Source organism: Sander lucioperca, chromosome 1, assembly GCF_008315115.2.
Source record: "Sander lucioperca isolate FBNREF2018 chromosome 1, SLUC_FBN_1.2, whole genome shotgun sequence".
In the NCBI taxonomy this organism is placed as follows: Eukaryota; Metazoa; Chordata; class Actinopteri; order Perciformes; family Percidae; genus Sander; species Sander lucioperca.
The window spans coordinates 38,391,860-38,415,379 of NC_050173.1; the positions used below are offsets into that span (position 1 = coordinate 38,391,860).

Genomic DNA, 23,520 nt, shown 5'->3' on the forward strand with positions numbered 1-23,520 from the left:
TCTGCTGCAGGCTCTACCCAGAGCCACCACTCGTCTAAACCAAAGTATTTAAGTATTAGTACTAAGTATTTCCAGTAAGTGAGAACGCATCTGACACGGACAATCTCCTGTTGTGTGCTACATATATTATGTAAAAGGTAAACTATGACGGGACTTTATCCCTCGGACATTGTCCGGAGTTCACATATGAAAAAGTGTAAAATATTCAACAACTAATCTCAATCTAAAAATTTGCTTCTGTGGTGCAACTTGTTTTTATTAAAGGTCCAATGTGTAGGAATTTCTCCCATCTAGCGTTGAGATCATATATAGCAATCAACACTCGCACCATGCAGTTCAAAGTACGTATTACAGCTACGGTAGCCTTCACACTTCAAAAAGCCAGTCTCTTGCTCTTTTCAATATCCTTTTTCTGGGCGAAGAAGAAGACTCCTGTTTCTGAAATTTGGATTTTGAATGTGTGTGTCCATGTTTCCTTCTTCAAACTTGCCAGGGCCGGGAAGCTACGATACCCATTAGCAGCATTAGCAGCATCTGTGAGTTTATCATGTGACAGCAAAAACGTGAAAGGCGTTACCGGCTAACGTATTTCAAGATGGCAGCGTCTACCCCAGTTCATGTGAATGCAAATGTAAAATTTCAAGCCAAAAGGAATACTTGGAATTGATGTTGGTGGTAAATATTCATGAAAAAGTTTGTGAACGGGCAACACAGATTTTGATAATGAACAACTAAACACGTTACACACTGGACCTTTAAGTGATGTGTTACAGTAATTACCACTTAGAAAACACATTTGTTATACATTTTATTTATTTATTAGTTTGCACACATTCATATAAAAAAATACAACATAAATCACAACATATTTCTTTCACATAGAAAGACCCGTGGGGGGCTTATAGTGACGTCACTAGAACGTAATTTACAATAAAAAATAGGACATGAAATAAACTCTCACACACACACACACACACACACACACACACACACACACACACACACACACTGGTGCCTATGATTTCCTGGCATTTCACTACATTACACATGCACAATGACTGCAGTAGATATTTTGGGCTCACGCACTAATGTCATTTGCAGGAGGGAAGACGAGTCAATATTTTGTCAGGACCTTGCATTGTGTGACACAGATTAAGTCCTTAGCTTGCATGGCACTGAACCATAGCAGTGTTTGGCATTTTGTTTTTGTCTCCCGGTAAATTTTGATTACATTCTGCAGAGCGTTGATCCAAACAAAGAGTGAGCCTCTTGTTAGGAGAATAATTCCTGCCTTGTTCCTATCCCATCTGCAGCGCGGCCTGGCTACTAAGCAGAAAGGCATTTAGATGGAAATGGGCTGAACCGAACCAAATCAGACCAGAATGTCACATCTATTGATCCATATTCTGATTTGATGGATAAAAGGCTGCTATGAAAAGTGCAGGTTTTTAATAATTTGGATGCTGAAACCTGATTGGCTGGAAGGAGGCAGCATAGAGAAGATAAAGCATGGCTTCAGCAAAGTGACAAGTTACAGTATGTGTGAGTGTGTGAGTTTTCTTTTTTTTTTTTAAATACTTGAGCTCCCACCCACTTCCATTTATTCTTTAACACTTAACATTGCAATAGAGTGAATAATGAATAAATGTTGCAGGACATTCCATTGAATTAAGTAATGTCCTGTACAGATTACAACCTTGACTGGATGTGAAAGACCTCTTGTTATGTACTGCTGCTCACACCCAAATCACTGATCTGTGATGCCTGTACCTTTCATATAAATTCAGTTTCACTTAACAAATACTCATTTAGCTTTTAAAATGTGACATACGTGGTCTTTTGGTGGCCATATATGAATACAAGGAATCAAAATGCATGTTTGTTCTTCCACTAATAAACTGAGACTAAATCAAACTCACCAAACTTCTTTTTTTTTTTTGCCACATCCGGTGTTTGTTTGATTTGGCTGCCGCGAGCCATGTGAACACTGATGATTGTGATTTTAAACTGAATCAGAACCAGAAATTTATTACATTAAAATATTACAAATCAAACCCAGACGAGCTGGCAGTGAAGGAATCGGTGATTGTGTCCAGGGCAAGCCCATGACATTCATTTGCAGTTCAGTCAGATTCCCTCATGTCTGAGCAGCATTGTTGCCAGGAACATATTAGGGAGAAGGTGATGTTGTCATATAGCTGATTAAATTTTTTTGTTATGTGTAAATAGCATCGTTGGCTCTGCCTGTGTTGCAACATTACCCAGACAGACAGACAGACTGAGCCAGCTGATTGTGGTTTGGGCTCAGTCTCAGTCTGTGTGTTAGTGCACCGGGGCTCCCACCGTATGCTTCTGGTGCTGTGGGTCTAAGTCTGCCAAACACATACAGTTGATAAATGAACGCACACACACACAATGTAGATGCACACACACAACAACAAAAATGACTCCAGGGTGCACTAGCAGCTCAGATGCCCTGCCCAGCCTGTGGAAGCAATTTAGACCACTAAACTATGTCGTAGTGGGACTTGTGCCACAATGGAGTATATTTAGTGTATATATTGAATTTGGGGAGTTTGTGTGGGTTGAATATATTAGCTGGCGCCAGGCTGGCATCCAAGCTAGAAATTAGCAGAGGTGGAAGACATCTTGTACTTAAAGGACAAATCTGGCGCAAAATGAACCTAGGGGTTAAAAACACGTGTACCGAGTCGACTGTTCTCTGGGATATGTTTTCATGCTAATCGAATGTGACCAGTTTTAGCGCAAACCGCTATTTAGAGAACGGTCGACTACATGTGTTATTAACCCCTAGGTTCATTTTGCGCCGGATTTGTCCTTAGTACAAGAGTACTTAAAAGTAGTAAAAGCTATTCATTCAATTTTTTACTTGAGTAAAAGTACAAAAGTATTAGCATCAACATTTACTTAAAGTACCAAAAGTAAAAGTACTCATGCAGAATCGCCCCTTTCATATTATATTATTGGATTACAATCATTGATGCATGAATGTGTACTTTGAGCTGTTGGTGGGGCTAATTTCAAACTACTTTAAGTGCTGGTGAATCCCCCAGGGAAGTTTTATCATAACCTATAATAATACATCATAATTTATTTGTTGATTATATTTTGTTTCATTAATCTGAATCTGCAAGGTAAATAGTAACTCCATCCATCGTCGTCCGCTTATCCGGGGTCGGTAAATAGTAACACAAGTTATTAAATAAATGTAGTGGAGTAGAAGTATGAAGAAATGAAACATACTCAAGTAAAGTACCTTAATATTGTACTTAAGTACAGTACTTGAGTAAATGTACTTAGTTACTTTTCACCACTGGGAATTAGACTTTTCTAATGAAGCCTTACAGTAGTTTACATCATCAAACCACAAGTGGACACACCCTCATTTTACCAGGCTTTATTCATCTCTGCTTCAGACCACAACACCCTCTGAGGTAGTTTATGAGAAATACAGATGTCTGGTTGACTGAAAATAAACAGAGGCAGCGCTGAAACATGAGTGTGCCTTAACCGAATTAGCCCTGCATACATACCGTATCCCAGAAGATTGGTAATCAACACTGTCGGTATGCAGTTGTACTCTTATGAGATGTGAGCTCGACTGAGTTGCGCAGCATTATCAATGAGAAACATCTACCCATCAAAACAGCCACAAGCATGATGAATATTCTCTCTTTCTCTCTCTGTGTTTATACTGAAGCTGTGCCTTTGAACAGCCCCATGGCTGTATCCCATTACATCCAGAGGGATGAGCTGAGGGTTGGTATGGTGAGCAAGAAAGCAGAGAGGGGCCTGTGTATGATTCTAATCAATGCAGGCCTCGGCTGTAGCCAACGCTCTCTAATAACTTCTGTAGATGGATCCGACTTGAGAGGGAATGCAAACCAGATCTCTTAGGAAATTCCACAACGCTCTCTTTGCAGCAAAAGCCCCTCTTCTGAAGGAATGTGCGCTTACATTTCCCCTCCGCTCCCTGCTCTCCCACACACACAGCTGCCCTTCAGAGAGACACGCCAAAAGAGCACAGGCCACTGAAAAGGCAGAGGGGGAAAGGAAAGATAGACACCGCTGCTAATGGCTGCTCTCCCAGCTGCATGGGGTCTTGCACATATAAACATGTCAGGAGATGTTGGAGCAAAGGAGAGTGTACACAGGAATGGAGATGAAGAGAGAGAAATTGAAGGGGGGAAATAGGAATAAGTAGCCTAAAGTGAGACTATAAAGAAAGAAAATACAGAGATAAGGAGAAGGAAAATCGATCTGGGCTGACAGATGTGAGGAAAGAGAAGAAAATGACAGAAGAATACAGAGAGGAAGAGCGAGAGCAGAGGGAAGGAGTGTTTAAGGAGGAGAAGAGGCAGTGCTTAGACGTTACTTAAAGTAGCCTTGAGGTGATGGATTGTCTGAGCAGTTTAGCAGCACCATCCGTCAGGTGAGGAAAGCTGGTGAAAAAGAAAAGTTCAGATAAACAAATGACATCAAAATCCTTACCAAAAACACCTTCAGAGTCATAAAAGATGCTGGAGAATGCTTTGAAAATGATCCAAACTGATTTGGGAAGTAGAGGTTGGTAAACTCTGTGTGACCTACTGTTTGAAAGAGTGGTGAACCGCAAGCAGAGTAACTGCACCATTAAGTAAAGTTAGCTTATCCTATGTCTGAAAGGAGATTAAGATGATACTCCTAAATCTCGGCAGCTGTTCAAGATACATTTTTTTCCACTATACGACTCAGCCATACAGTCTCCACTGTGCAACCCAGTGCCCACAGCCAGTCCTCATCTGAGGGCCTTCAGGATTCAATGATGTTAAAGATGAGCGAAATACATCCAAAGGTTTCTCTGCAGAAAACTGCAGATATAAAAGTCTAAAGATCGAAACATTTCTAAGCCTCAGACACTATACAGTAAACCAGATGTTACTGACATTTCATGGCTCTTGTGGGATCTTTTGAATAAATCAATGTTTGGAGATCAAAAGTTACATTAGCGAGGATCATAATTTTAGAATTAACATCCCTGCAGAGTGGCTAAAAGTTGTGTACCGTACATCAAAAATGAATGTAACTGTCCATGAGTTGTGTGTTCTGAGCAATCTGCACACATGGTGAAAAGCCCTGTAGGGTCTTTGTAGCTGATGTTTCTTTTCTTAAGTCTGTGTTTGAGTTTTATTATTCAAAAACAGCCAGGGACTGCATCCACAATTTCTGTGGGTTTAGCAGGAACTTCATCTACATTTTTCTCGCATAGTTTTCACTCTTTATTTGGATTTCTCTTCCCGGTGTGTACGGCGGGAAAATGAGTTAAGAAAGGAAAAGGGTGGGGGGGGGGGTGATGTTGAGGGGCACTGGTCCCTCAACATCCCTGTGCTGAATATGAAAATATATTATAGCATAATGTGTTCAGTATGCAAGCTTGAAGGAAACCATATGAAAAGATCCCAGACAAAGAGCCTTCTGTGTTCCAACTGACCCCCTCCCACCCTCATCCTTCGTCTGCTTCAATTGAGAGAGAGAGAAGTGAGAGAGAGAGAGGGAGAGAGAGAGAGAGAGGGAGAGAGGAGAGGTAAAAGGGGGAGTTGTGTGTGCAGAGTTGTAGGAACTGAAAAGGGGCAGTACACACACTCGCTGCCTCACACAGCCAGACCCACCGGAGTACAGGTGAGCAACATGACTAAACCAACACACACCAAACAGGAAGGAGCACTGAATGCTGGAATTTTATCTGTCGCTGTGAAACTGTGATTGCTGCAGACCTTGTCACCTGCAGCCCATTATATTTAGCTTTACGGGGTAAGACACTATCTTTGTTTGGAGAGGGAGAGAGAGTGCAGGGGAAATGCAGTGAACTGAAGCAGAAGAGGAGGGAAACTTTGAAAGTCTTTGTTTGAGTGGATGACAAACATCTGTGGCCGCTGTTTTTCCCCCCTCGGTGCAGGCTGCAGATTTGCAGAAGGAGGTTGACTGGCTACATTAGCACTGTGGTCACTGATATCCGAGCCTATTGTCCTGACCGTGTGGAGCCTGCTGTGTAGCCAGGTTATAGACTTGAACTGCACTGTGTAACATTAGATGGTGTATCCAATGAAATACCTGGCTGGAGCTGTATTGACTTACATATATAAGTAATTGTTTCCTGTTAACACAACAGGTGAGGCCCATTAACTGCTTTACAGGGGGGCAACTGTAGGTTTTCTTCAGCCATATGTTACCATAGATATATTCACTAATGATACCCGTTTAGTCTGCCGTGACAGAAGGTGCTTTGAAACTGTAGAAAACTTGTTTTGCCAAATGTCTTACTGTGAAGAGAATAACAATGCTTAAAGTCAGTACCACCCAGGAAATAATTACCACAGCATTTATACTGTTTGCACACATTTTACATTTTTTAAAAGTGCTTGTACTTTGCCCCTTTGATGTCTAACAGTTTAGATCAGATGTTTGAGAAGGTTCCCCCCTCTTGGCACCAGATCATACACACCTACTTACAGTTTTTATCTTTGCCTCTTGATGTTCTCCACCTGTGACTCTGAGACTAGGATGAGCTCTACATGAAGCAGTCACTTTATTACAAGGTTTTCCTCTGCATGATTTATGATTGATATGATCATAAAAGTGAAAAGGGAAACAGAGACATTTGTGACTTTTATAGGAGTCTGTGCCTTGCAGTGTGTGTTAGATGTCAGTCAACAGCCAGCACAAGCCGAGGCATGTTGACTATCACAGCCTCCTGAGGAATTATGAACCAGGAATGCCAGTTTTGGAGCACTACCCAAAATTATTTCGTAGTGCTGTGAGGGCCCTTGAATGGTTCTTTGTCTGAGCAAGAGCGAGAGAGAGCAAAGGGCCTTGCTAAAGCCTTCAGCATTTACGGCTGAATGATTTTTGCTTGCCATACTGTAAAGGATCCGGGCAAAAAGGAAAGATGCACAGGAGCTCTGCCCCGAAGGGATTCAATCATAAAGGCTTGCCAGTCAATGTTGTGACCAGATGCCTCATTATAAGCTTGGTAACTGATACACTTTTAAGTCTTACAGTAGGTGGAATGCACACTCACCTGACATCCACACATCTCACATACACCAACACATGTGTGCCCAGAGCAACTGATGATGTACAGATTCCATACCTGAGGTGAAAATGCATGCAGTGCATGAGTTATAAGGTGGCTGACATGCTGTCTACAAGTTGGCTATTGATGCAGATGTGTAATAAATGAACAAGACAACGGCCATGAGGGACAAATGAATGATTACAGTTTGTACGGCTGCCAAAGCCATTTTTTTGTGCGTCATCACTATATGAGACAAGCTGCAGAGAGCTGTGGGATAGATTTGCTGTCCACGTATGGATCCATCATGCGTTGACGATGTACAGGAACTCTGTGATTACACACCAAAGTGGCCTACGGGCCAGACTGTAAATGATATCCCTGGCTCTAATCATGGAGGTCAATAGGTGGCACAGGAAAGCTGTGTGGGGGTGGGACAGGTGTGCACTGTAAAAAAAGAAAAAATATTATGAACTTGAAGGTAATTGGAGGGTGGGGGGAAAGAGGGATAACATCAGATCTCAGGTATGGCAAGTAGATAAAATCAGTTGGAGTGGAGTAGATATCACAAATACAACAAGCAAGCTGGATATTATTAACAAGCTGGGACCAATGAAAAAAAAAAGGATTTTCGGCATATGTCACAGTTCTTTTTGAGCTAAGTCTGCATCTCTGCTCATGTCAGTGTTGAGTATCCTACAGCTGTTCTTTGTCAGGCGGTTAACAAATATTTGCAGACTGGATCAAAGACATGTAATCAAACCATATTTTAATCAATCAAGTGTTAGGACACGCCCTCAACATATGTTCACCTCTCTGTTCTCATCGATTACAGTAAACATGAAATCTTGGAACAACAAAGACAACTGTGAATAAAGAAAATGTAGCGTTATGAGGTGCTAATCTAAAAGGACAATGTCAGTCTCTGAATTAGATCCAGATAGATCCAAACACATCTGGGGGAATCAAAGAGCTGTTGTCAGTGTGTCTAAACAATACCGGCCTTCATCCCTTCTCACTTGACACGATCACGCCAGTAAGTGTTGTTTCTTTTCTGGATGGAGGTGGGGCAGCGTTTTGTTTGGGTTGATTGTGTTCAGGAGGCCCATCAGCACTCCTCCTACAGACTGTCATGACTCAGCTGTCATGTCAGAAGGAGAGCGTCTCTACAAAAAACAATCTTCAAGGGATGCCAACAAGTTCACACCTTTCAGAAAAAGGTGAATGTGAGCGTGGCTGCTATGCCTCTAAGGAAAATAATGATTATGTGTGTAGTTCTCTGCACAGCGCTCCCACAGAGTGTTACAGTGGTGACTCAGGAGCAATAACAAATGCCATCAGCTTCAAGGAGAGGCAAGTCTGATCAAGGAGAGAGACGTGCAAACACTGGCTTATCATTACAAACTTTGCCAGTGGGGATTATTAGCTTTGAAGGGGGAACATGACACTGTGGATCTAATGAAAATGCTTTATCACATGAGAGGGATGGATACCACAGATGTCAGTGTAGGACATTTACATCTTTGTTTGTTTCTTTACTCCTTGCTGCGTGGAAATCTTTAATCCACATTCAATTTCTCAGCATTCTGTATCTCATCACAGACCCCGAGGCAGAGAAAAGCTTTTTTTGGGGGGCAGGTTTAATACACATTTCTGACCTTAAAGCATTAATAAATTGTGGCCTTCTTCCGTCTTTGGAGACATCACAGAGAACAGAGTTTATCACGTTCAGACATTTATAAAGGCGTCTCCTCACTTCCTTTTCCACCCTTTTAGTCTGACTACAGTTCAAAGTGAGAAGGCTGATTTTCATCTTTGAAGACAGAGAATTGGACTTCAATTGTCTCAAAAATGGACAGGTTGAGATTTATGCTTTTTGGAAGTAAACCAATGTTCACTAAAAGTATCAGATAAGCCACTGTTCTTTCTTTTTGGAGTCACACTCTCCAATTTGTAAAAAACTGCCGACTCTGATTTGGATTGCTGTCTTGAAATCATCACAGATAATACTTTAAATCCTGTACAAAGCAGTGGGTTGAAACTCATGTCATTACACAAAGGTTGATGATGGAAAACTTGAGTAGGATTCTTGTACCAGCTGTTTGCCAAAGCTGCAGATTGCCAGAGTTGTGGGTAGATGTTACATTCGGCTTTTGTTTTTGCAAATGTCACATTTAAATAGAATAGGCCTAATTGAAGAAAAGTGTCCATAACTGAATTTTAACCTGCATATGTCTCTTTATTGCAGGTGGTTCTGGACAGAAAATGGACACGGAGAGGAATTAATCAATCATCTACAGCTGAAGTTTGGTCCGCCAAACTAAAACTGTTTTTTTACAGACTGGGGGAACAATCAGAACCCAGACATCAAATCATTCCTACAAGGAGCAAAACAAACAAACTGACAATCTGATTGGTGGCGCTGCCAACTGCAGAATTACTTTATTCATGATGAATTCTTGTTGTAGTGTGCCGATGCATTTCAGTATTAATCAAAACTACCACCAGAAGAAATGAGAACTTTCCTTCTCAATTGTGGTTTTGTGAATAAACAAAAGAACAAAATTGATTATCCTTCCTTAAGAGGCTGTGTCTGGCTTTAATGTATAAGAAATAACACAGAACACCAGAGTAAAGCAACTTTATTTGAATATATTGGAGCTCTGAATACAAAACAGTCTCTGGAATGACCTTTCCAGAGTGCAATGTTATTCCTCACATGCACCTAACAGCAGGAAGCTGCCATATACACAGTTTCCCTTCACGTCACTGAAGAGTTATGATCTCCAAGATAAAGGGCTGATCCTTTTCTCCGAAAGAAAAATAATCTGTGGGCTGGAGATTGGGACACAGACGAAAAGCATGTTTTGGTGACCAAAATAGCTGAGGAGGAAGAGCAACGTCTGGGAAAGAAAAAAAAGGAGTATTGGAGAGATGCGAATAGAGAAGACTGTTTCTCAGCCCTTTTTGCCAGATTTTCAACAGACCACAACAAACTTGTGCAATTTTCATGGCAGTTGTCCATGGGAACTCATCCAAGGCACATCGGAGCTGACCCTCCGGGGAGGTCCTGTTAGATCGAGACTAATACTTCATTAACACCAAAGTAAGAGCGCACTTTTTCCGTCAAATTTCAGCTGACTGCAGGACAACATTTGGAAGGATTATTGCTGAAAGGGGAGCCAAAACCGGAAGCAGCAACTTGGAAAGCTAAGCTACTCCTTTCCTTTGTCCCCTGTTTGTTCCCTTGTCCATTTTTGTGTGTTTTCTTGTTTTTCCAAACATATTCACTTCCTGCCAGCAAGGACTAAAACTTTCATCTTCCATCTGGAACGACAGTTTCATCTTATCAGGAGAGAAGATTGAGCTTGACTGGAACGAAACACTCACATATCTCCCTGCCGAGGGCTTTTGTTTTTGCTGCAAGCAGAAGCATTTTACCGTGGCGATGGAGATGGAGAAGGGACATACGTCTATTAGGAGAGGAGTGAGCTGGAGTCCAGGAGGACTGAGAAAACCTCTCCAGGCAACACAAAACATGCATACTCCTGGGACAGAGTGCAATGCATCACGGGAGACAACAGGATTAAACAACGAACAGATGAGCCGGAAAACAAGTAAGTGTTTGTTTATCTGGCGTTTGCCGTCCTTATTCGGGGAGCCCAGGCAGAAGCAAGAAAGTGTATTGTTACTATGTTACTTCATTACACAGAAATACTGTGGTTGTAAATACATTTCCGGTGGTTTGTTTGCAGTGCTGCCTTAATGCTACAGTGTGGCTTGAACTGCAGTATATCATCATATCAGAAAACCTATAACTAAGGGTGAGTAGACAGCAAATAGAGAAAACAGGCAGCCCTGCCTCCTCAGTGCAACTTGACACAGCGAAGCTCTCTATGAAACATCTGTTTCCATGCCGTAAAAATACAGGCTGCCCAATGGAAATGCAATCATGCATCACTGCTAAAGGCCAGTCTTAATATACAACACAGCCACTGACAATAATGGGCTAACTTGGGGCAAAAGCTGTTTGGAAACTTCTTCAAACGTTTCTTTTTACTTTCACAGCTGTCAGCCCCCAAATTAGTATGAAAAACAGAGGAGTTCACACTAATAATAACACTAACAACATGTTGTTGTTACATGGCAAAATGGAAAAACACTGAAACAAATACTCAGCTGGAAAGATAATTACCTCTGGGCTGTGACAAGTCTGTCAGATGTAATATTCAAAGGGAGTTAAAAGACATTGTGTTGTGAGGAAGCATAACAAAAAGGTCATGGCCATCAGATAACCTGATATAGATCTATAGCCTCTCTACCTCCAACACTGTTCCCATCACTCATTACTCACTAATTAGTTTCCTCAAATGGAACACAGATCATCCAAAAACAACACGAGCACAGTCAATAGTCGACTGCACCTCTGCAGAGACATTTCGTAACCCACAAAAGTAACGCTACGAGCAGCAGAGCTTGGTCTTTTATTTCCCCACTGAGAGTTTTAAGTCACATTCAGTCGGGTAAAAACCCCAGGACCCCTGTTAATCCTTGTCTTTCCATACCGCTTCACACATCACCCACGGGGGCCGGTGCTGTCATCCTGCTCACCCCACAGCCATCGTCCGGAGAAAGATAACATCCGACAGGGTAATCTGACCTTTCATACACAAATGCAGGGTTGGCCCCCTGATTTAAATCCTCCCTCTGTGGGGGCAGTTTGCCGTCCGCTCTCACCCACGCAGGGATGAGGGGATGGGACGAAGGGCAGAGGGATGAGGTAGGGAAAGAAAGAGGGGGTGAACAATGAGATGTGGAGGCTCATTGCCGAGGGCTGAGTTTTGTCTCTGCTGGAGGACAGGAAATTCCTATTGTGTGCTTGCAGGTTAGAGCTTAGGGCCCAGACGGTTCAGAGAGGGCAGACACTTGGTTGGGGAGAGTGCACAATAAACACACACTTACATGGTGATATCCAGACAGACAGACACGGAGGGCAGCAGAGGTCAGGAGCTGGATCTCTGGAGTCTTAGTGGTCTAATCCATACATACTGAAGTATCTTTGGTCAGACACTTCTTTGCCATCACAGGACATTAGACAGAGATAAGCCGCTCAATACTTGCCATTGATTGGACACCTTTCCAGAACTGTCAAAACAAAGGGAAGTCTGCGTGTGCAACTAGGAAAACATCAATACTTTGGCAACAGAAGAGCTCTTTCCTTAGAGGCATAATTACGTCTCCGTTTTTTATAATTACTGGGAACCCTGTGGAGGTGGAGGTGCACATTTGAAAAAGTGAAACCGATCTGGAGGCTGAATGACAGACAGCACAGCCTCCAGCTACAGACCACCTCCCTCCCTGCCTGTGTGCCTGCCTGTGTGCCGGGACTGCGGAGAAAAAGAAATCCGATCCCGTGTCTCGCAGCAGAAAGGGGGTGTGAAGCGATCAGACGCAGTTAAATTGAAAACTCTTGTGGAAGTACAACAAAACAGCGGAGCTCTGATTTTGAACACGAAAAAGGTAAGGGATCAGGCACTGAGCAAGATCAGTTCAACGTTCAGCTAACTTTGAGGAAACTGGAGAACCCGTGTTTGCCGGTTTTGTGAAGATATAGCTATGACTTGTTAGTAGTTAGTTTTTTTTTTTGTAACTGAAGACATCGGCTACCGTCTATAAACTTCAGGTGATTTGTTTTCTCATAAATGAAAAAAAAAAATTATAACCGAAGTCATTGAACTTTTGAACTGTTCTGTGTCATAATGTTCTTATGAGATCTGTAACATGCGCTGGAACTTAAAGAACATGAATTCATTTCTTCAACCCAAATGTATTTCCGTTAATTGGTTGTTGATTAACAGCTCTATTAGTTTACATATTAGGCTACTGGGAATGTCAAGGTGTCATTTAATCAAATAATGACCAACTTTTTCTGAACAAATGTACTCAACTTAAACAAAAGGCCACATTCCATAAAGAGTAAGCTATCACTTGTTTTCACTATTTCGGTCATTTCTATAAATCACTGATAGGATTTGCACCTGCGTGTTACTTGATAACCAGTCTGGCTGGCTCCCACTAGAGGTACTAAAGGTGTTTACAATGAGGGAGCATTTCATTTCAAGCCTCACTGCTCCGGCTCTGGTATAAACAGGTAGTCTGAATTATAATAATGAAATAGCCAATAAAAATGTCATTTGGGCCTGTGGTGGAACTGCCACCCATGTTGATAAAAGGCGCTGAGTATACAGTAAGTATACCGTGTGGTAGGTTCTCTGCAGCGGTCTATAAAGGAAGGTGATTTATGCTCATGTCAATAGTGGTGAGAGGACTGCTTGTTTAAAGGGTTGTGTAATAATGCTTTCATACTTATTATATTGTTGTCACAAATATGTAAGGTGGTTGATATATCTCCCTCTAATAGTGTCACATTCTGTCTTTCCTCTGTCCGTGTCAGGTTGATTGATTAACCACAGTTGACGCTGACATTGATGTATTTCCCTGCAGCCATAACCACCGCCATCATCAAAGGGTATCATTTAAAATGCACTGCAAATGTTCATAATCCAAATTGGCCCTATTGTCCCTCTTTATATATTAGAACAATGAGATGATATATGCAATTGAACTTTACGTGGGTTCATGTAAAAGGAACTCGTGGGTCACCTACAAAGAGTTAATTACATTTTTGTGAGAGCAGACTGAAAGTCTGTAAAATCAATGACAGATGCATATTATTCCTTTTTACCGGGGAAAAAATCGTGTTAGCTTTATACTCTGTGCCAGGAAAAACTGCATGCAGAATGAGCTCTATAGGAAAGCTTTACAAGTGATTGATTTACTCATAATCATTGTGATTGGCACATGGTTAGATCAAATAATGTAGCTATCTGGATCCGTCACCTTATTAATGAAGAAAAAGTCATGGCTGTGCCAGCTGTCTGACAAACCTCCTGGAGAGACTGATTGAATATATTCCACCAGTCAGAGTTGCATAAATTAGATGAATAACCTACCAGATGTGTCACCACAACCAGTTATTCTCCTTTAAAATCTCAATCAGAGACTTATAACTTACAGTTTTTATTCTGTTTATAAAAAGGCAAAGATGCAGCTTTGATTTTTCTCTTGTGAACTTTGAAGCATGGTGTAGTCCCTATATTTAAGGTGGGAACACTTGATTGTATAGTATGTTTATAGACAGCCGTCCAAAGATGTCATTTTTGGAAGCCGTAGATTGTAAAAGTGGTCTATTAAGGGTTCGAGCTGCAGTATTGCACAAATTAAGTACAGAGAGAAACCAAAGGCATGTTGGAAGCTCAGGCAGGGAGTTTTCTCAGCGGTGGAGGAATGCTCAGGGAGGGACTACTGCAGATGGCAGAGGAAATAGCTCCGCTGCCTGGAATGGAGCTCTTAAGCTCAGAAAAACAAACAGTCAATTTGAACATAGACATCATTTCAAGGTAATCAGCAAAACTGCAACATCAGTGTAAGCCATGATTGACAACAATTTATTTTGGTACTGTAGGAGACATTGACCTACATTTTTTTATTAACTTTATTCAACAAGCTTATTAAAATGTTTCTCTGCCTATATACGTCTGTTAGTTCTTTGTCTGCTGAGTCAAGTGTCCAAAAAGCCAATTATTTGGAATCAAAAGCGCTGCAAAGAAAAATCAAAACCATATGGTGCATAAACAAAGTTTTTAAAGAGAATATTTAATCCCAGACTTGTTAAAAATTTGTCCTTGCTGGTTTTCTCTATTTGTACATAAAAGCAGTTTGGTGAGCTTTAATAAGATGTTGAGGGTTGTCTTTGTTTAAACAGCAGTTGCAGCACATTGCTAAGTCTCCCAAAGTTATGGTTCCTTTTATCATAAATCAAACATCTCTGTTGTGAAGGGGGACAAGTCAGTCAATCTCTTGTTTCTGTCATTGATCAGGCTGTCCACTTTATCTCCTTGTCTCTTTCACTCCAGATCTGACCAGGAGCGCCAGTTTATCAGACAAGGAGCTAAAGGAGGCTCGTGTCAGGAGTCAGATCATCGCTGCACAGCTCACCGTCCCTTCCAACTCCACCTCCAGAGGCGTGCAGCTCTTTAACCGGCGCAAGCAAAGGGTCAGCGCCTTCACGCTCGAAAGCTGTGGAGAGGGGTCAGAGGAGAGCAGAGCTGAGAATGTGAAAACAAACCCCTCATTTAACAAACTAACATGGGCAGAGAGGAGCACTGAGGAAAAGGATAGAGACCTGAACTTTAAGAATAGCGCTACCAATCCAGTCTTGTCACCACCTGGGAGAGTACATTCAGTGGGTGGTATCATGGAGGAACAAGGTAAGGATCTCTACAAGGAAGACGACATGGAGGACAGTGTTATCCAAGAGAGACATTTCCTCCCTGTCAAGGAAGAGCAGGAGGGAGATGATAATGCAAGAGATAAAATCCATGAGGAGGACAAAGTCAAGGATGAAATTCCCCCTGGAAGTCATTATACTAATCCAGTTCTGATGGGGCATGCTGAAGGTGAAGCAGAGATAAATGGGAGCCACACAGGGCCACTTCCCACTGGAAAGATCCATAATGGCTGCCACAGTACCTCTGGACCTGAGAGGGTGTCTGTTACCACATCCAAGCAGACAAGCACCATCATCAATCGAACTGCCAGGCCCTTTTTCTCACCGCTGACAGTGCAGTCTCCAGAGGCAGTCAGCCCGGTCATGGACATTCCCCCTCCTCCTTCTTACAACACTCCTCCTCTCCCTGCTTTCACTGCTCCTCAACCTTTGGCGTTCTCACCTCCGCCTCCGTCATATCCCACACCTCCTCTACCGGCCTTTACAAGCCAACCCCCGCAGGCCTACTACTCCAGTCCACCTCCTATGTCTCCTGTCATGTCTCCTTCCTCCCCTCCACCATCTCAGTTCCCTGTGTCTTCTGTATCTCAGTACCCACCCATGCCCCATTATGGCCCTCCCACAGCCCCAAAGCCCTCCACCTTCATTCCTCAGCCTGCTGGAGAGAGGATGCCAATAGCACCAATCAAAACAGGAATACTTGAGGAGGGTGCTGCTAGAAGGGGAAGTAGGAAAGCAATGTTCACATTCAAAGAGAAGACAGTGGTGGCTCCGAACCCTGAGCTGCTCTCTCTGGTGCAGGGGGTGGATGAAAGGAAGAAGCAAGGATGTAGATCTGTGCCTGAGCCAGCATCCGAGGAAGAGTTGCTGGCGCTGGGTGCAGAGGCCTCCAACTTCCTCGCCAAGGAAGAGGACAGGGCAGAGGAGGCAAAAGCTCCAGAGTGGGCTTCCTGCCTCAAGACCTCCAGGACTCGTCCGAGGGCAGAGCACAGGCCAGAGCAGACCCTCACCAATGTATCAGGAAAGGGGGCTGAGCTGTTTGCCAAGCGTCAGTCCAGGATGGAAAAATACGTTGTTGAGAAGCAAAATGCAGCACAAATTAGGTCTCCTTCTCCCACCATGTCTCTGCCACCATCTTGGGTGTTTCCGTCAAACATGCCTGGCAGAGTCAAGGCCATTGCTAAAAACTCTGACATGAGTGCTCAGCTTTCACAAACCCTAAAGACCCAACAAGCAGTCAAGCAAAAACCAAGGGGAAAAGCTCCAGCACCAGAGCCAATTCCAGAGCCGCCTCCTTTAGAAAATGGCTGCTCCAAGATAGAGATGGACCTGTCAAGGCACCAGCCCTACCAGCTTTCCTCTTCCCTCTTCATCCTTAACCCAGTCAAGGACCCCATTAGTACCCCACCCAGAAGAGCACCACAGTCCAAGAGCCTGATATCTACCCAGTCTTTCTCTAGACAGACTTCCTTACCTAATAACGCTCCTTCTCACTACAGTACCCAGTGTATGTCTCCACAGCTGCCTCTCAGCCCCACAAGAGAAGCAGAATATCCACCAAATCCAGCCTATGGGCAGCCAAGGATCAGCTCTCCTATGTCGGCCTTTTCTCCAGAGCGAGTGTCCTCTCCTCGGTCAGGGGTCCAGTCACCAAGGCCCACGTTTTCTGCCAAGAAGGCAGGGATTGCCCCACAGGTGTGGAAACCCTCTCTGTACCGTTTTTAGAAAATGTGTTTACATCAGAGGGATGGTTGGAAAACTGAAACAGATTTTAGTATGGCTAAACTCGTGCCTTCTCCTAGTACTATCTCTTGTATTGTAAGTATATAACAGAGTGGAATCTTTTAACGTGTGGAATCCGTTTTTAACCTCACGTATCAGAAAGCAATTGATGTAATGTATAACAACACAATAATAATTGCAGTTAGGGCCAGACCTTATCTAAGTAAATACATCCTAATTGTTAAGTGAATCTCTAATTGTATTTTTTCCACAGTAACAAACACATAAAGAGCAGTATTTACCCTCAGTTTAAATAAAAATGTGCCTTGATGTAATCAGATAACGTGCAAAGCCTCTAAGCACGTCAGTTCTAAAATATTCTAATTTTCAATACGTTTTGAAATATGATGAGAAATAACCTCACACTTTTTCCACTTTGTCTCTCAATTCTGTGGGCACCAGGGTGATGCTGCTGCTCAACAAAGCACTTTAACAGATGGTCTGGCATCTGCTTTATGATCTATGATTTGCAATTTAATGCCGCTCACTGACGTGAAAGTTGCAGCGAGAGAACTCCTTTTATGTCTTTATGTCTTCAGGGTAATTTACTCTGCTTTTCAGCATTTTCTACCTAAATATATGGTGTGTACGTGGATTCTTTAATGTTTCAAATCTGCAGGCTGCAAACTAATTTGCATCATGGACCTACATATATATTGTTTTTGTGACTTAAAAGAGTATTTATTTACAGGACGTCATCAATCACAGTTGTTTTAGACTACAGGGTTCATGTTTATTTCATTTCATAAACTTTGATTCACTGCTCTCTTCTGCTGTTATCCTGTCTGTTATGATTGAGTTCTTTATGTTAGCGTGAGTCTTTCCTTCTCTGATTAAAACTTTATGCTAACACACTGCTGTGACCTCTTTCTCCTTTTTCTCATTTCCTGACTTCACTGGCTTCTTTCAACCATTAATTTCACTTTAGTGTTTGTGATTTCACTTTCCTGCCTTTCTTGCAATCACTGCAAACACTTGGAACACAATAAACATTATGCCTCCATTAAGTACACAGATAATTTGCCACAAGAGACAGATCTGTTTTGGAACACAGTATATGACCTTTAAATGAAAATCATTATTTCAGCTTGGCATTGCAAGATATCTTAGACTTTAATAAGAAGACCTGGCCCTTGGTCTTGTTGGTCTTGAGGGGCTCAGACATTCAGACAAATGGAATGACCTTTGGCCTGTGCCTTGTTTCTTTCACAGAGTCCCTGAACTGTTGAAATGTGACCAGTAACATTAAACCTCAAAAGACCATAACTTCTCATGATACTGAGCACAACAGTTCAGTCTAACACTACAGACAGTCTTCATATTATTATCACGAGTGGTGTTAATTGGTAGGGTATGTGCACAAGATGAAATGCTGCTCGTGCTGCAGTTGGGTAACTTCATATCCCTGTTAAGGTTAACCACCTCAGGAAGGCCAGATGACAGTAACATGAGAGAGACACTAAAGACTGGGCCCATGGGTGCTGGCAGCCAGGCTTAATGAAGAAGAAGAAGGGAACACACAGAGATGACCTGAATGCCACTGGGGCTCACATTGAACACATTATTAACTATTTTACCACTCCTTTATTTAGTATAATTAAAATGTGTCTTATTGACTAGATATATGGTTTGTTTTACTGTAAAATTGGTCTTTTGTGAGTTAATGCAAAACAAAACATCTTGTCATGGTCAAATCAAAATCTTTGAATTTCCTTAATGAGGACATTTATTTATACCAAAGTTGTACAAGCATTATACAAAAATGTCTCTTTTCTTGTGTTTGTGTGGTTTCCAAGAATCTAAAAAAAATATTATTTGTTATCGTCCAATAGACACCAAAGGAATCCTCCCCAGTTGAAACCCCCAGTGAGACTCCCACGTCAACCAGGACGCCTAGACTCACCAGACGTTTCAACAGCCCAGAGGGCCCCGCCACTGGGACCTGGACTCCCAGCCTCCAAACTAATCGGCCCTCCACCACCATCTCTAGCCGCTCAGTTACTTCCCCTGTATCCTCTCCCAGAGGTGCAAGATGCCAATCCCCTATGGTCAGTCAGAATATCCAATTTTCCCCGGTTACCTCCACTGCAGCATCCAGATCCTCTCAAACATCTACAGCCACCTCTTCACGCTCTCTTCCTTGGGGTTCAAGGAGTCAGTCCCCAATGGTGAGCCAGAATACCCATTCCTCCAGCATCTCCTCCATTCCTGGTTCCAAACTATCACAAACGTTTATGACTACTTCCCCTCTTTCTCCTCCTTGTGGTTCAAGATGCCAGTCCCCAATGGTCAGCCAGCATACCCAATTTTCCACTGTCACCTCAATGTCCACGTCCAGACCCCCCCAAACATCTACAGCCACATCCCCCTCTCCTCCTTGGGGATCAAGATGCCAGTCCCCTATTGTGAGCCAAAATACCCAGTCTTCCAAAATTTCCTTTGTTCCTACTTCCAAACCAACCCAAACATCTACAGCCACATCTCCTGTCTCTCCTCCTTGGGGCTCACGTTCCCAGTCTCCTGCACTTTCTCACACTTTATCCTTCCCCGCCACTAAACCTCTGTACACATCTTCTGCCACCTCTCCTGTTTCCCCACCCAAAGACAGTCGATGCATGTCTCCCATTGTTAATAACCCAGACTCTAAAGCCAACCATCGCCTCCTGGCCAAGAACATCATCAATGCAGCCAAACGTAAAAACAGCCCCTCCCCTGGAGCACTGAGCGGTCACAGCCTCCCCATCTCCCCTCTGGGGAATTCCCACCATGGCTACGACTGTCACAAACCACCCATCAGCCCTTTCCAGTCACGGGCATTTGGGGCTCAGTCCCCTACCTTCACTAGCCCTCCTCCAACCCCAACGCAGAGGATCTGCTCCCCTGTGAGGCTCTACAACACTCGCTCCCTCACTGACTCTGATGCCTCTGTTGAGTCTGAAGACTCAGGCCTCCGATCGCCTGGCCTGCACTCCTACAACACCTGTCCCCGCGGCTGGGGCGGTAGCCTGAGGGTGAAGAGAACCACCGTCTCCACTGATCTGTGAGGGTGTTTCTGACAGGCAATCAAGCATGAAATCAGTTTCATAGACTTTTGGGGCATTTGATCAACCAGTAAAGGAGTTTGTGATGGCATTTCATCAAACTAATAGAAGATACCCTTCTATAACTTTGAATACCGATCCTGGACAATGGTAAACGTTGTATCAAGGTAGTATTAGTATTTTGTATGACTCACATTCATAGCATGGACTGACAAGAACAAGCTTTTTACATAACGCAGTTGCTGTGGCTTGTACGCTTCTTACATACCATAAAGACTCAAAATACAGTAGCCAAAGATATTACACGTTCTACACCTTTACAACATACATACATTGACAGCCATTGTTCCGGTTAAATAGTGTTTAAGTAAATCTGTTTTTAATGTTATTAATGAATCATCATTATGTTTGCTGGTCTGACGCAAGTCCAAATGGGAAGAGACTTAAAAATGTTAAGGCATAGAAGGGGCATATGGAATGAATAATGTATAAATATATATAGCTCATTGCACTGTACAGTAATTTGGCATTATCATTGTATTAGTAAAGGATCAAATTTAAGGAATATTGATTTAGATTATACTGGGTAAAATTAGTTATTTTTCCATGACAGAAGAAAAAACAGTGGTAGATGGGGCACATGCTATTCACATTATCATACATGGTCACAGTATTCACCACAGTTTATTATCCATTTTAATCAATGGGAAATACATCATATGCATAATTATCGCAGTGCAATATTCAATTTAACACAGCTTATGTTATGTATGTTATATGTTGCTTTATGTACCGCATTTGCTAAAACGAATGTAATCTTTACAGACAGATTGACAGAGAATGAGATGAAGAGATGAAGAGTTGTGTGTGGAGGTTCGATGGGGCATTGACGCACCTGTTCAAACACTGTTTCCATGATTCAGGAGAAAAAAAGATTCCAAAGGTTTTTTTGCTGAAGTTTAAATATTGATGAACAATTCAAAGAACAAATATTAGCCGTCAACGTGCAAATGAAATGGCATATTGATTGTAGTAGTCATATTGGAGGTTAATGTTTGTATGCCTAAGTGTTGTCGCTTTTGCTGACCACCTGTAATGTCTTTCATGAGGAACAGATTAACATATTTTGTGCCTGTACTTATTGTACAAATTGCCTGTTTGGATGAGGTTTAGGAGCAAATGCGTATGTACTGTAAGAGAAGGTACAACAAAGCATTGTTGAAAAAAGGTTAGAAGAATGTTGTATGTTGTGAAGTATTAATCTAAGTGTTTTTGAGAAAAGAATAAGAGGAATGGATTGTATTTTAAATACATATCTCTAATGTACATTCTCTTTAACTTCTGAAGTTTCTTTTTATACTTGATTTGCACTTCTGTTCATTCCATTTCAATGGCTAAATTGGCATTGTTTAAAACTTGATTTGCTCAAAAAGGTGTCATTCACAATAAAACCAGCAAATAATTATCCTACTGTTAACAATGAGATCATTCTTGCACAATTCAATACCTTGATGGTGGCAATTAGCTGTAAACCTGACTGTAGCCTTCAAACCACATCTGGCTTTCTGTTTACACCATTCTCATTTTGCCCAGTCCTGTACCAGCACACACAACAGAGTATCCCATCACTCCTTGACATCCATGCCAGAAGCATCAGCACATTTTTCAATATTTACTTCTGTGTGTCTTTTGAGTGACAGGGACACCAGCTACATGATGACCTGGCTCCTTCAGCAGGATTAAGTCTATTACTGTCATGGATTGGTTTCAACCTGCGTCTCCTCTGGACAAACCAAACACAGCTGAAATCCTCAAACACAGAACATAATCATTGCATTTTTTTTAGTTTTGCAAGCAGGATTTTTCTGGTTCTGTGATTGCATGCCTGCATTTTATTTTCAATACAGCTAATTTTTCTCTCAATTCATAACTGTATGATGTATGAAAATGAATGCTAAATAAAGAGTGATGGCACACCAATTCAAATAATGTACATGTATGTTTGTCTCTTGTGTTATTAATATACTTCATAACACCCTGTGTTTAAAATACTGGTACAATTGAAAATAATGAAAGCTGTAGTAGTATTTCTTTTCCATTTTTTAAATATACAGTACCAAATGAAACATTAATTGGGTAATTCATGGAATTAATTCATATACAACACATTTCTCCACACATGAATACTGTTAAATTAGTCTTTTATTTATTTATGTCATTTACCCTTATTGTACTCAGAGCAAATAAGGTAAAAATATGTGACATCAACATAATAACTAGAGGACTACCCTTTGAATAGGTTCTTAAAGTAAGTACTGACATATATGTACAGGATCAATCACCACATTAGTAGACATATTTCTTTAGTTTTACAGTCTTGTGTCATACTTCCCTTTCAGTGCAACATCCTACATAGTCAATGTGATAGTTAGAGGGCCTGAAATGTCCCTTACAGCAACTCCTCAGGGTGAAAAGAAAACTAAAGCCACATTCATCACAGGTTCATAGACTGCCATCTGTAGGACTCCAAACAGAAGTTCAAATGAGGCAACTCTGAACTGTTTGAGTACACATGCAACTGTTTCTAAAAAGAAACATTTCACATATCTAATGATCTATATATTTTTAAAGAATGTATCATAGTAATGAAAAGGAGGCAAGAAAAATAAGACAGTAGAAATGAAATATACAGTTTCACTTCAGTATCCCCTTATCAAAGTAAGAAATTAATGTAATTCCAAACTGAGATTTTTCACTGCAGACATTTTAACATGTCATAGCCACAGGGAATAACTAAATGCAGTCATGGTTAATGTTATTATTAACACCTGTGCTTTTCCTGCTATGACAAATCAAATTCTGTCATCTCCTATTCTTTCCCAGTGTCAGTGTCCACATTAAGAATACTTTTATCCTATCAATTTCAGTCCGGTACAGACTCCTACTAACCTGGATGCTCACTTCTTACATCCCATGATTACAACTTGTGTGATTCTGCACAGCCGCTTTGTTAAAGGGAAAAAAGTGATAACTCTGTGTTAGGTATCAGATCATTCAACTCAAAAAGTGAAAGCCTTGCAAGAGAACTGAAAATTAGGTGGCATATAGTCAGCATGTACAATAGGTTTGGGAGCTCATATTCAAAAGCTGAGCAGTTTCCCTTGACAACTCTCCTCTCTTTTTTTACGGATTTGTGTTGCCAAATATATATTACACCATAAGATAAAGAATAGTATAATAATCATGTATTGTTAAATGGAACTATGTTGCTGTTG

The 23,520-nt window shown here is 41.8% G+C and overlaps 1 protein-coding gene across 4 annotated transcripts; it reads left to right on the forward strand.

Moving 5' to 3' along the window:
- The first annotated feature begins 5,561 nt into the window (after positions 1-5,561).
- On the forward strand, positions 5,562-22,234 carry LOC116064264 (synaptopodin). Of its 4 annotated transcripts, XM_031319336.2 has the most exons (5): positions 5,667-5,811; positions 9,321-10,409; positions 10,442-10,689; positions 15,049-17,117; positions 19,037-22,234. In XM_031319336.2, exons 3-5 carry the CDS (start codon positions 10,521-10,523, stop codon positions 20,246-20,248), a joined length of 3,450 nt encoding a protein of 1,149 aa, XP_031175196.1. In that variant the 5' UTR covers positions 5,667-5,811; positions 9,321-10,409; positions 10,442-10,520; the 3' UTR covers positions 20,249-22,234. The 4 variants fall into 4 exon arrangements, with proteins under 4 accessions (XP_031175195.1, XP_031175196.1, XP_035859877.1 ...); XM_031319335.2 differs by having other exon boundaries at positions 5,562-5,679; positions 9,321-10,689; XM_036003984.1 differs by lacking the exons at positions 5,667-5,811; positions 9,321-10,409; positions 10,442-10,689 and adding an exon at positions 11,842-12,592.
- Positions 22,235-23,520: the final 1,286 nt, after the last annotated feature.